This window comes from Cupressus sempervirens, chromosome 5 (genome assembly GCF_028749045.1).
Source record: "Cupressus sempervirens isolate cs-2001-9-10 chromosome 5, ASM2874904v1, whole genome shotgun sequence".
NCBI lineage: Eukaryota > Viridiplantae > Streptophyta > Pinopsida > Cupressales > Cupressaceae > Cupressus > Cupressus sempervirens.
In genome coordinates this window covers 448,774,288-448,787,709 of record NC_143122.1, presented here as the reverse complement: position 1 = coordinate 448,787,709, position 13,422 = coordinate 448,774,288, and the positions used below count along the sequence as shown (strand labels likewise).

Genomic DNA, 13,422 nt, shown 5'->3' with positions numbered 1-13,422 from the left:
ACTGAAGTACCAAGTGACACATCCAGCTACAGTCGTACTAGGACAATAGACCGTATCTGTACACCGGTCCCTAGCAGTGGTGAGGGTAGCTATGCCTCCCAACCACGTGGCACCCGTAGGTCCACACCCGCCGTGCTGATGGAGATAGTGATCCAACCGCAAACACACAAAAACACAACAACCATGGCTAACACTCACGCCAAGCAATATGATGATTGAAACCAAGACATAGACAATGCATAAACTACAGGTCCTGGTCAGACACCTCAATGGGCTTACTATGTAGGGGCTGACATCATGGAGAGTCGCTTGGCATCGACAAGCCCAAGCTCGGATCGTGTGTCCTCAAACTTAATTGGGTGCTCACACATTGTGTCCTCGAACTTAATCGGGTGCTCACACATTTTATTATCTTAAATTTTATTACCTCCCAGTGTTTTCTTTAATTATCACTTATATAAAACTTCCTTTGCCAACCCATGACGTCATGATCGTCGGGCTGCAAAATAGAAGCCCCCTCCATATGCTACCCTACCCTACCCATGCTCATCCAATGATGAGTGCTCGTAGGCATGCAAATTCCCAACCCAACCCCAATGATCATAACTTCCGAAAGTGCTACGGAAGGTCGGGGCTCGCAAGACATCCGACTACGTACGCGCACGTACTCGTGTGTGGTGCACCACTATCACGAAGATCAAATAAAAGGACTGGAAGAGAACACAAAGCAACAAGTCCCTCAACTGTAAACAAAATCGAGAGGACGGATGCAACACGCATCCCAATGCAACAAAAGATGCAAAAGTGGTCTAACTGGTATCCAAACAGATCACCCAGGTCCACGAACCACAATGTGCCAAGAAAACTTGATAAAATAGGTTGGCACGCAAAATGAGGTAAAAACTCCAAGTTTTGGAAAAATTCCAAAATTAAAACCCATTTGGCCTTTGGGTTCAAAAACCCCAAAAATCCAAAAATAAATGAAAACGGACACCGTATGCAAAAACGGTCCAAAAACACAAAACCCCATTTCAAAAACAGGGAAAAACGTTCATACCCGACCAACTGGGCAGAACTAGCAACCAGAAACGGAGGGGAACACTAGTTCTCAGCCTCCTAACATATTGCTACAAGAAATGGAAGTTGAAACGGAGCGAAAACTATAAAACGGGAAGGCCCTACCTGAAGGAAAAAGAGGCAGAAACTGAAACCCGCACAATAAAATAAACCACTCGCCAAAACAGTTGAAAACGACGGCAAAGCATAAACTCCTCGAGCCGAATCCAACGAGACCAACCTCGCGCAGATCCCACGCTCACAGCTCCCAGAACGAGCAAAACAAGAATCCTCCAGAAGAGGATTTCCAAATTTGCTCTATAATTCTATTTTCAAATTGTGAAAAGTGATTTATAAAATCACTTTTTTCCAATACTTATTCATTTTTTGGGTGAATAGTCAATTCTGGAAAATAGCTAGCTGGAGTAGTTAAACTCCGAATTGACCCAAACGAAAACAAGTTATTATCCGCAACGGGATTTTACCTAAGGCAAAGCTGCCAGAAATTAAATAAAAAAAGATTAAAATCCGAAAACCCCAAAAACATAGAAAAACACTTAACACTTTCGCGACAAATGCGAACTTCTAAATGCACAGACACACGCACTGGGCTAATCACATAATGCAAATGAGTTCGGATTTACTAATCACCGAAAGGTTTTGATCTAAACAATAACAATAAGGGTACGTTGACCATATAGGAACGACATGGGTAAATATGAATAGCTGAATCACTAACTCCATGTGCCACTGCCAGGGATATAATTCCTGCACACTAAAACACACGATCAAGTGCAATGGCAAATAATATCATAGCCGAAGCAACATGTATTAAAATACCTATTTAATCCATTTACATCACTCACATTCGCAGAAAGTGTGAAGATACAAGAATGAAGTAAATAACCAAAGCATAGAATCCATCTCATAACATAATCAACAAATAGGTCCAATACATCATATAACTAGATATCATCATAGATCTACTGTCATCTCAAAATGGCATCCACATGCAAATGTAATAAACTGAACAGTATAGCAATAAAGCATCTATGGTACTGAATCCAAGTATAACATCTGACCCTCGGATCATCATAAGGTACAAAATAATAAGAGTATCAAGTATCTCTCGAATCAGAATAGACAAGACATAGACTGCAAACATGAGAGGCACTACAATAACTCAGAAGGGAAACTATTACAAATAAGTAATGACAAGCAATTTAGTTCTTCATTACAGAATGGAAATTTGATTTTGATTAATTTGTGTATTGTGGAAGCACATGATCATATCAACTTGCATATGAATTAATTGATTAGTACCTTATTCATTGTTATATAGAGTCCAACCAATAACCCTAGACCTATTTAATTGATTTCAACCAAATTTATCAACAATTAGCCTTGAATTTCATTCTTTTGATATCCCTCCCATATACCTAGAAACCCTATCAATTCATGAAAGCATTTACTTAACTCTTTGAATTAAAAGCAATCAGTGAAAAGATAAACCCATCCAAGTTTGCATTAAAGTGAAATAACTTTGTTCATTTCAATCCCAAAATTACAGAGATATGAAAATGAAGACAAAACTCAGAGACACAGATATGCATAACTTTTCTTTGCATTAATCTTCTTTGGAAACAATACAACACTTGTATGAAACTCAAAATATAACTCAAGACATGACAAAACCTATCATTCAAGATTTCACTATATTCCTAGATTGGCAAAATTGAATACATCATACAATTGACAAAAATTGGACCGACTGTAAATGACATAAGCACTAAAATACTACAGACTTCCGACTTTCACTCCACATCTTGGAAAATCTTTTATAGAAAAGAATTGCAACAAGCTTTAGATGGGAGGACACATGTTGAAATCTTACTGGAAAAATAGATACAAAGATATTTCTATAATGTTACATTTAAAACATCTTTGTGTTCAAACAAAATAGGAAAGTAGTTGCAAAATCGGCAGGTGACACTTACTGCAGGAGTCTTTAATTTAATTTCGTTTGTCTTCTATTGCCTTTAATTGTGTAGATCTTCAACTGGTTCCCGCCGGCAGAGCCTTAATCTCTCCAACTGCTTTCAAAATATTATTTCCCTCTTGATGGCCGCTTAGTGCATTTGATTTCATCTAAGTCTCTTATTGCCTTACTCTACCTGAAAATCAAATGTCCATCATTACTGTGTAGATTGAACACAATGCTCATCCACCTGGTCGTTCAGTGCTGACTTGTGCCCTATTTCGCTCTGTATAACCTTAGCATCTTATGTTCTTATGATCTCACAATCCTTCTGCTTTCGTAACAATTCACACGAGATGCCTTTAATTCCTAGAAATGTGTTACAGAGAACAGAGTGGCATGTTTTTTTAAACTTGAAATAGGGCTGTTGATTTGTAAAAATATGACAGTGAAGATACGATTCGCACTTTGATTCATCTTCAAATCTATGACCTGGCAGTCAAACCAATCAAATTTTGACACATGGAAACCCTTCTACCTTGTTGGCACTCCTTGTGTAATAGTTACATGTCACAAGACACATGTTAGTTTGTCGTTATGTTGCTTGGTTAAAGGTTGAGCAGTTGTCGTTAGTGATATAACGACAACCTTAGATCCTTCGCACATCTGATGATCAAGAACAAGACTTTAGCTTTGTTTGAAAGTGGGCCACCTGTGCTACGTGTCATCATATTGTTATGTCGCTACAATTAATAACCTTGCATTTTGGGTTAGCGACATAGTGACAGCCTCTGGTCAATCTTTAATTTGACGGCTAGGAGAAAATTGCATTATAGAATGTTATGGGCCCATCGGGACGTCTATTACTCTGTTGCCATGTTGCATAGATTAAAATATAGTCATCTTTCCATAACGACAAAACGAGAGTTGTAGATTTGTCCTGAGATGAACGATCCTCATTGTGTTCCTTGATTATTGCGCATGACTCAAAGAAGGTCCCACCTGTTCCACATGTCATTCTGTCGTTATGTCGCTATGATTAAAAATCATGCATCTCTTCATGGCGATATAACAAAAACCTTTTATTAATCTGGAGATCAATGATGAATAGAGCATTTCAAGAACTTGGCTCACTTTGCTAAACAACCAATCAAATCTAAACACATGTTGCCTCGTCTGACAACCCTACTAGCCGTGAAAGGAGATGGCCCACAAGGACACATGTCCTCATGTCGTTATATCGCTATAATTAAAGATCAAGCAACTTTTGTTAGTGACATAACAATGTCCATTGATCTTGGTTTTTTTTTGAAGTTTCACCCTAGCTGGGTCCCGTGGACAGGTGTCACTTCATCGCTATGTCACATGGATTAAAACATTCTCATATTTCCACGACATAACGATGACCCTTGATTTTAAGGAAGATCAAGGGATGTCGTTATCTACCTATAACTTTAGATTTAAAAAGGTAACCCATGTAGGATAACAAAGGATTACGACATGACCTTAGCTTAATAATGAGTAAGGAACTAGGGTAGGGCAGAACAATGCGGAGAAATTTAAAAGGAAAATGGGAAAAACTTTATAAAATGAGGGTTTCAAAGGTATTTCAAAGGCTTTAAAATTTCCCGTGCATACTTTATAAAAAGCGGACCACATTAATCACAAAAAATAATGAAGAACCTAGGGCACAAACAATACTAGGGCAAAACAATTGGGGATTTTCTAGGGCAAAATAAAATAGGAAATCTTCAATCCCTAATCACAAAACAAACACTGGATTTCCCAATGTAAATTATGAAGAATTTTATCATGCGAAAAACCAGGCCAACAAGATAGATCATAGAAACGAAAGCCAAAACATAGCTTATGGGATTTTTGAAAAAAGAAACACAAATAAACATATTGTTTGAGAAACTCAGAACCATCTGTCCTTTACTCGTGACTTAGATTAGGAAGAGGTGAGTACATGAAATGCTGCTGTATGATCCTGGAAATACCAGCTCCAAACTCATGAGAAGCTAAAATAAAAAAAGCTGCTTGATTTTAGTCTGAGCTTGTGATTCACAAGGTAGGAATTAGGATCTATGATTCTGTTTGTGGGCTACATTTTATACTAGGAGTTAAGCTTCAACCTTTAGCGTGAAAAATCAGATTGATCTGCTGTTGTATCATCATGCGACTGACCCAAAAAAACAGAGTTTTGCTTTCTTCCAACTTTGAAATCTAACTGATGGCAATTACTAAAAAAATCAACCTGCGTTTTTAAGGAAGCAACATAAGTGTGTCCTCACAACTCATGACTGAAAAATAGAAACCTAAGGTGTGGCCCCATTGTTGATGTTTTAGTAGCTGCAAGAGAAATCATTCTAATTGCCTTCTGGAACTCTTGTATTGAATTCGAGCATTCAGTTTGTGTTCAAGATCATGTTGTGCTTTGTCTTTGTTACTACCCAGCTGTCCTGTTCCGAGTTCTAGCTGTAACAATGTTAATCATGATCAAGCATTGGGTTTGACTGGACCTCATTCCTTTGAGTGGATGTCCTTCATAGTGCTCATGTTGACATGGCAGCTATAATGTATAATTAAAATAATATTTGCTGGGACTTCAGTTTTTTGGCCTCTTGTTTAATTATTCTCAAATCCCTGTCATTTTAATGCGCTAGCCTGTGGGGAAAAATTAGAAGAATAGGCTAACATCTTTATTCATTTAATTATTGGCATTCTAAATGGAGGAGGATATTACACTATTTTCAAATGATACATCTTGGCCCATTTCATGAGTATTGTTAGCCCTTTGTAATTAAACACAACACTATATTAACACATTGCTTTGTATTGGGCTTATAATTACCTTCCACTATCAGTTTACATGCAATTCGTAACCCAACATAGTTTCTATGCTTGTTATCCACCAACATACTTTGAGCTTCATTTTTAGATTAACTCAATTTTATTAATCTGATCTATGTTATTAAGAGAATGCCCTAGGTTCTACACTGATAACCAAGCAAATAATTTTAACATTTACTTATTCTGATTATTAATAGGCATAATATCTCTAATGGAGAATTTTTTTGAAGACCAAAGAGGGCACTGCAATGCCTTGTGATTTACTTGTTCAAATAATGATGCAGGAGCATTTTCTAGTTGTAATCCTTTTTTGATCCTTGATATTGTAGTTGTAGTTTGTTGCCACAGAATTTTTTGGATAATTATACTGTATGGTCATGGACTTTGCCATGTCAAATGATTGGATGACAGGAAGGTGTTCTTGTGATGAGGAGGCTAGGAGAGGGTTGTCTTTCACCTTGTAATTGTCCCTTCCTTCACCACTCTTGGCTTCCACACTCAAGACTCCTTGTATCCTTTCTTCACAAAGGTTCTCTCACTTGTCTAAGTGCACAAGTATGTCCTATAATGGACTTCTAAAGGACCAACCTCTTCCCTCAATCCTTGAATCAAACAATTTTAAGTTCTAGGCCCTTTTATCCCTAGTTTCTATAACATAGTTTGGTTGGTGTCTTTGGGTTTGAATGCCTAACCTTCATTTCTCTTCTCCATCTCCTAGGTATAGTCTATCTATACCCAATTAATACCAAATCAACAGGTTTTGAGGTCCCACCAATCAGTTTCTATCTGATCCACTCTTTTGCTCAATTAGGCCTAGTTGCCCTACTTGCTATTGTACTACCAAACTTGCCTCTAAAGGAATCCTCCCAAACTGATGCTGGTTACAAATACCCTTTTCGATCTTCTATACAAAATCTCAAAATCAGTAGTAGATCCATTGATTTGAGTTCCTCTGCTTTGTAATCCACATATTAGGCTTATAGGGCTATTACTAACAGTTCTGTGGAAAACTTGTGATCAGTCACCTTTCATCAGCGCATTCCAACACTAATCACTTTGGACACTTAGGTTATCCTCTAAACAACACTTAACATTCATTCAAACCTTTGATTGCATTGTTCAACCAACCAAATCCTCTCTGCTAATGCTCGTACTGGTTTGTCACCTAGAGATGCCTTATACAAAGCATGGTTGGACTTATCAAACTCCATAAAACTAGAATTCTTAACTAGGAGGGTGATAGCCCAAAATCCACGATTTTCCTCCAAACCCTAGGTTGTTAGGATTATAGAGTACCCAAGAGAGATTTGGCTATTACACACATTCCCTGCAACTTCAATGCTTCAAACCAAATGTAGAACAAAGTTAAAACAAAGCACTTTTAGATCCTAAGCATTGATCATGTTTGCCAATCCAATCACACACAAATTGCACAGGTTTTTGTACGGAATTTCAGAGATTTCTATTGCTTCACTGCTTCAATCTTCACAAGACTTCATCAACATCGACCTTAGACCATTACAAGTCTGTTTCAACCCATTCCAAATGGTTCCCAAACAATTTTTCAAGTTTTGGTGACTGTTGGCAACATTTTACAAAAATGCGCTCAAAAGTTGCAATGTTGTCATGACTACTTTTTCGCAACTTTGCAACTTCTACGCAACTTTGTCTTAGACCCTTTATAAGACCTTGACCACTTGACATATGATCAAAACATGCTAAAAATGACTCAACAAACATGGTCCAAGGTTGGTTCACACATTTGACTCCCTTGATCTTGATTTACAATAAAATGCCTAAAAGGTCCTAATTGCAAATTTGATGCCAAATTTGGCTTACAATATTGGTTCCATGTTACAACTTAGACTAATTGGTCTATGGAACTTTATTACAATCTTACCAACCTATTTGGATCTCCGACGCTCTATCTTGCCTTGATGACCAATTAGTTCTTCTGCACCATCTTGAGACCCTTATGAAGGGAGAAAGCTTGTGCAATTGATTTTGATAGTGTTCCTCCCACATCGAGTTTCTTTTAAGAAAATCACTTGTTTTGGTCTCTTTTTCTTTCACTTGCTTTTTTAGCCACTTACAAGCATAGTTGTTGTTCCTCTCAACACCTGTTTGTTGGAATTATTCCCGCATGAGTATAACTTCTAAGTGAATTGTTTAAGAATTCTTATACCAAAATATTTAGCAGCAAGTTTTAGTGGATCAATTGAAAAATGTAATTTATATCAGTGATGTTAGTGGTATCAGAACATTTGCATAAGGATTTTAAGTTTTTCAAAATCAGCCATTGTTTTGGTTCTACTATCTTAGTTTTAACCCTTACAAGTTGTTTAAATGAGAATGAAATTTTTGAGTAATAAGTCTTTGAAAAAAAATCCATGTTAATATCCATGGCTTATGGATTAATAGGATAGGGCATCAAAGATTTCATCATCTTGTAAAATACAAGGATTGCATATTTGTTTGTTATATTCTAGATTGTTAGAAATAGGACATATTTTATCTAGTTGAGTTTCTTTCCCTATAAATAGTGTGCATAAATTGTTAATCTTCTATATTAGGCTGTTGAAAGAAGTCGGCTGGCTTTTTAATTTTGGGTTGCTTTCCTCATAAACACCGATTTTGATTTACTGCATATGTATGTATGTGTGCTGTTGATGTGGCAAAGTTGTGTTTGTATAATGTGAAAACATAAATTGTTGAGCTGTAACTTCTATTAAGTGTGGACAAAGATATTATTTCTTTTTTTTGCTCCTATTTATGTTGTCATTGAGTTTTACACTGCTCAATATGTTTGTTTTTGTTTTCTCCTATATGTTGTCGCAATCTTGTTGGTGACCAAAGACAATGCGCATTTGATGTGGCAGGTTCATATTAGACAAAAAGATTGGTGTTGGTCAGCCAAAGCGTATTGAAAATGCAAAAATATTGGTAGCTAATACTGCTATGGATACTGACAAAATTAAAATATATGGAGCTCGTGTACGTGTAGATTCAATGGCAAAAGTGGCAGAGATTGAGGCAGCAGAGAAAGAGAAAATGAGGAGAAAGGTGCAGAATATCATTGCACACGGAATCAATTGTTTTGTAAACAGACAGTTAATATATAATTTTCCTGAGGAGCTTTTTGCTGATGCTGGTATTGTTGCCATTGAGCATGCTGATTTTGATGGTATCGAACGTTTGGCTCTTGTAACTGGGGGAGAAATTGCTTCAACATTTGACAATCCGGAGTCAGTCAAACTCGGGCATTGCAAACTCATTGAGGAAATCATGATTGGAGAGGACAAACTAATTCACTTTTCAGGAGTTGAGATGGGGCAAGCATGCACCATAGTCTTACGAGGAGCAAGGTATTTAATCTTGAACTTTATTCTTTGCTTTTACCCTATTGTTAATTGGATTTTTCATTTGATAAATTGATTCTCTTAAAGCAACTTTCTACCTAATGCCGTTTTCTCAATCTTGTTGCAATATATATTTTGTGAGAAGGAATATCTTGTTATAACTTATATTTCAAAACAATGGTGTGCTACACAGTGCTAGAAAAAATAAATGATATAGCATATTTTCCCTGAATTTACTTAATTGTGTAGGTTTTTAGCAAGTAGTTTTCTTGTTTCAGTAGATTGCATGGCCTTGTGTAATTGTTGAAAATCTACCTGAATATTCTATTTATCTGCTTGACACAAGAATACAAACTATGAATTGTATGTGTTAATGTTTTGTAGCTTCAGTCGGATAAGCCTATGAATATATATGATTATATGAGATATAATTTATATATACTTGTTATATTTGAAATATGAAATTATTATCTATCTCTCTATCTATCTATATATATTATGTGAGAAATTACATATTGTTATTATATTAGAGAATTTAATACAATGATATGTATAATCATCATTATGTTAATGAATGGACATGTCCTTTCATGTGACATGTCTACTCTTCTTCCTTTCTCTAATATAAATATTAGATCGTTGTCTTTGGGAAGAATATACCAAGAAGGCAATTCATTTACATCTGCAGCAATCCTATTAAATTCAACAGCATGTTATTGAAGTTTACGAGGGTCTGTAGAATATTGTAAAGTTGATGCACATTTTTCACAAAGGAATTAAAGCTTCAAGGCCACGATTTTTTCTGTCACTTATAGTATTTAAAAAAAAAATCTTTACTCCACAATTCGCCCAAACCCTTAAAAAAATACTGGACATTCATGCTTTGTGTCTAAACATTTTCAATTTATTTTTCTTGATTTTTGTAGACTTGGTTAAGTTTACCCAGCTGATACTTGTCACCTCCAATTTCCAGTTCTGCACAGTTCTTTGCTTCATTGCTTCTACCACCAAATTGGAATCACCTTCTACCCAGAGTTTTCCCAATCTTTATCTCAAGCTATCCCCAGACCTGATAGCATGGTTTTGGACTCTGCCATGTTAGTCACCACCCCAAAATCAAGTGAGAACAACGTAGTTGGTTGTCTTTTCAAATCCCTAAATACTCTTCCAATTTTACCTGGATTGCCTTTAGTCTCATTGTCAAAATTGAGTTTCATCCATCCATGCTTTGGGCATTTCTATTCGTTACCAGGTTTGGCTGCTTTCAACCTTCTTTACCAACCATCTGAGTCTTGGCCAGGTATCAGCCCATCAGGTTCCATTTCTTTCAATGTACTAGTTGTCTTCCCATTTAAATTCTCTTTATTTCGATATAGAGCCTTCCTCTAGGACACCAAATTCTTTCCACGACTGTATATGTCTCTTGGTAAACTCTATTATTATGCTTCAACCATAGATTCTAGACAATTACAGGTCTAGCTATGGAACGTATAAAGTGTAACCTTTGGCTTTTAATCTTGAGTGTCCAACTTTTGAGCAATCTTGGAATGTTGCTAGGCATCATCCACTTTACTGCGCACCTGTTCAAAAAGAGAAACCAGATCTTTCTAGCCACCTCAAAATTAATGAACAAATGATATTTGTTCTTTTCATTTTTCTTGTGCATAATGCAGCACCCAGGGCCTACCCTTCCCTATAACTGAAATCCGTCTCATTTATGCACTCTCCTCTTTGAAGCAATCAAGAGTACATAAAATGCCATGTTGGTTGTGACCATTTGAAACCTTGCCCACCCTTAGATCAATTGGTCATACCCTTATAGTTAATATATTAGAATGTGTAGAATTTTCTAGCATCAATGTTTTGTATCACACTCTGTGATCCATCATTAGGATGCAAGAGAATGAAGATTACCTGGGACAACTACTTTACTGCCAAGTGAAAAGTCACTTCCCTTATTTAACTTTTATATATTATACATGTATTTATACATCACTTATAAATGAACATTCATTATATTATTTACATTATTTTGAAGATAAATTTTCATATAAATGAACAATATTACTTCATATGTATAATATATAAAAGTATTATGTAAAAACAAGTAACTAATATATAAACAAGATACATCACATATACGAGTAATTTAGATAGCATTTTTTTTTGATATAGAAGATTCACATTGCTTGGAACCCCATTTGCAAGGTCCTAATAAGATGGTCCCTATAAGCTTCAGCCGCATGGCTATTCTTAAACTACTACAGTTGGGCTTGAATTGCGACGACCAACCGTTGCCCAAGCGACACCAACAGGAATTGGCTCTTGTCAGACAGGTGTTAAAATTTTAACGCCAAAAATTGCGACAAAAGGGGCGACTGTCGCAATTGCGAAAGTTAAAGCTTTCCTAAATTGAAGTGAGATAAGGGTCAAGAGTTCACCTTTCACCGTCACAATTGTGACAGCTAGCTGATGAAAAGGCCATCGCACATGTTGTGGGTCCAACAGCTAGCCATCAGAATAGGTTGTCTCTATTGCGACGGATATGTGGCAGCAACGCTGTGGGACCGACGGCTATCCGTCACAATTGTGACGACTTGCTGTATTAATAAAAAAAACTGGTGGCAAATGTTGAATACCTATGATGCTCTCATAGCTCATAGTAGATGCACACAGTTAGTTGTCATGCAATCATAGGTTATTATTGAGTTTCACTTGGTTTCAAGAATGGTTTAATATTCTCTACTAATTAGGGCCAACCACGTGAAGGTGGAAGCTCATTTCGCCTCACACCCCCTCCGCCCTAACATCTAAATTCCCCATTAATATATAAAATATTTAAGAAATGGTCAATGTTTAAAGCACAAAACTAGGTTCCAGACCTGCAAAAGTGACATCATTTTCCCATCTTCTAGTGCATGTCATTTTTAAGGCGTATTCAAAATAAGATTCTGCCACTTTGAATCAAGAATGCACGTGCAACTGTGTTCAAATGGATGGACAACAGGTGGAGTTGATAAAACACAACGTGGTTACATTTATTTAATAGGTCTAAGTTTTTAAAATTATAGACCATCATGAACAATGTTCGTGGTGGTCTATAACTTAAAATACCTAATTAAAGACTTCTAACAAAAATGCAAACTTGTTGCATTTTTCAGCTCCGCCTGATGTCGTATGCATATGAATTGAGATTGCATATTGAACTATGGCATCCTTTTGCATTGCTTGAAATCAAGAAATACACAGAGTTAGTTGTCATGCAATGATAGGTTAATGTTGAGCTTCACTTGGTTTCGAGAATAGGTTAATATTCTTTACTCATTAGGGCCAACCACGTGAAGGTAGAAGCTCATTCCCCAACCCAACATCTAAATTCCCTGTTAACATCTAAATTTTTTAAGAAAGGATAAATCTTTAAAGTACCTGGAATGTCCTCATCGCCTCCTGCTACTTTCATGGAAGTCCATCTTCATTGCTCACAAGCATTCATCACATGGGTACATCCAAGAATGTTCTCATCGTCTCTTGCATAAAATGGGTCCACGTTTACGAAAGCCCCCTAAGAAATAATAGTTAAAGTGAAATAAACACATGAAAAATGAGAGAAAAAGAGGAATCTACTTACCAATAAGCGTTGTCATTGCATCTGTGGCCATGCTACCTATTCAGTGAGTTTTATTGTTTTTTCTGTTGTGCTGAGATCTCTCTATTTATATACATACATATGTATATACATACATACATACATACATACATACATACATATATAGAGATCACAAGGGCACGACAACAAGATGTAGAGATTGCGAGGGCATGACAACGTAATCCTAGATCTCCACTAATCGCCACAATCCACAAGATCTCTCTATATACATACATACATACACATACATACATACATCCATTGCATGGTTTAGAGGTAATGTCATTGTGGCAGAGGCTTCTGCAAGGGAATGAGCCTCGTGAGTTAACATATAATGTCTTAAAATGGTTAAGTGCTACCTAGCTATGTCCAAGGCATTTGCACACTGGAGGCATACTCTGCCTACTAGGTTGCCTACATACTCGTATCCATGGGATCAAGACCCTTGAACTACTCTAACGAATATGTAGTTTTGGTTTCTAATTGTTTTACTTATATCCAATAGGCATTGCCATTGCACTTGTGGCCAT

The 13,422-nt window shown here is 36.6% G+C and overlaps 1 protein-coding gene across 1 annotated transcript in view; it reads left to right on the top strand.

Moving 5' to 3' along the window:
• LOC149556716 (T-complex protein 1 subunit beta) overlaps positions 1-13,422 on the top strand; it is a 50,232-nt gene that overhangs the window by 20,934 nt on the left and 15,876 nt on the right. Inside the window, exon 9 of the mRNA XM_089831193.1 lies at positions 8,767-9,252. Within this exon, the coding sequence (XP_089687319.1) occupies positions 8,767-9,252 (486 nt within the window). The remainder of the gene's footprint in view (positions 1-8,766; positions 9,253-13,422) is intronic.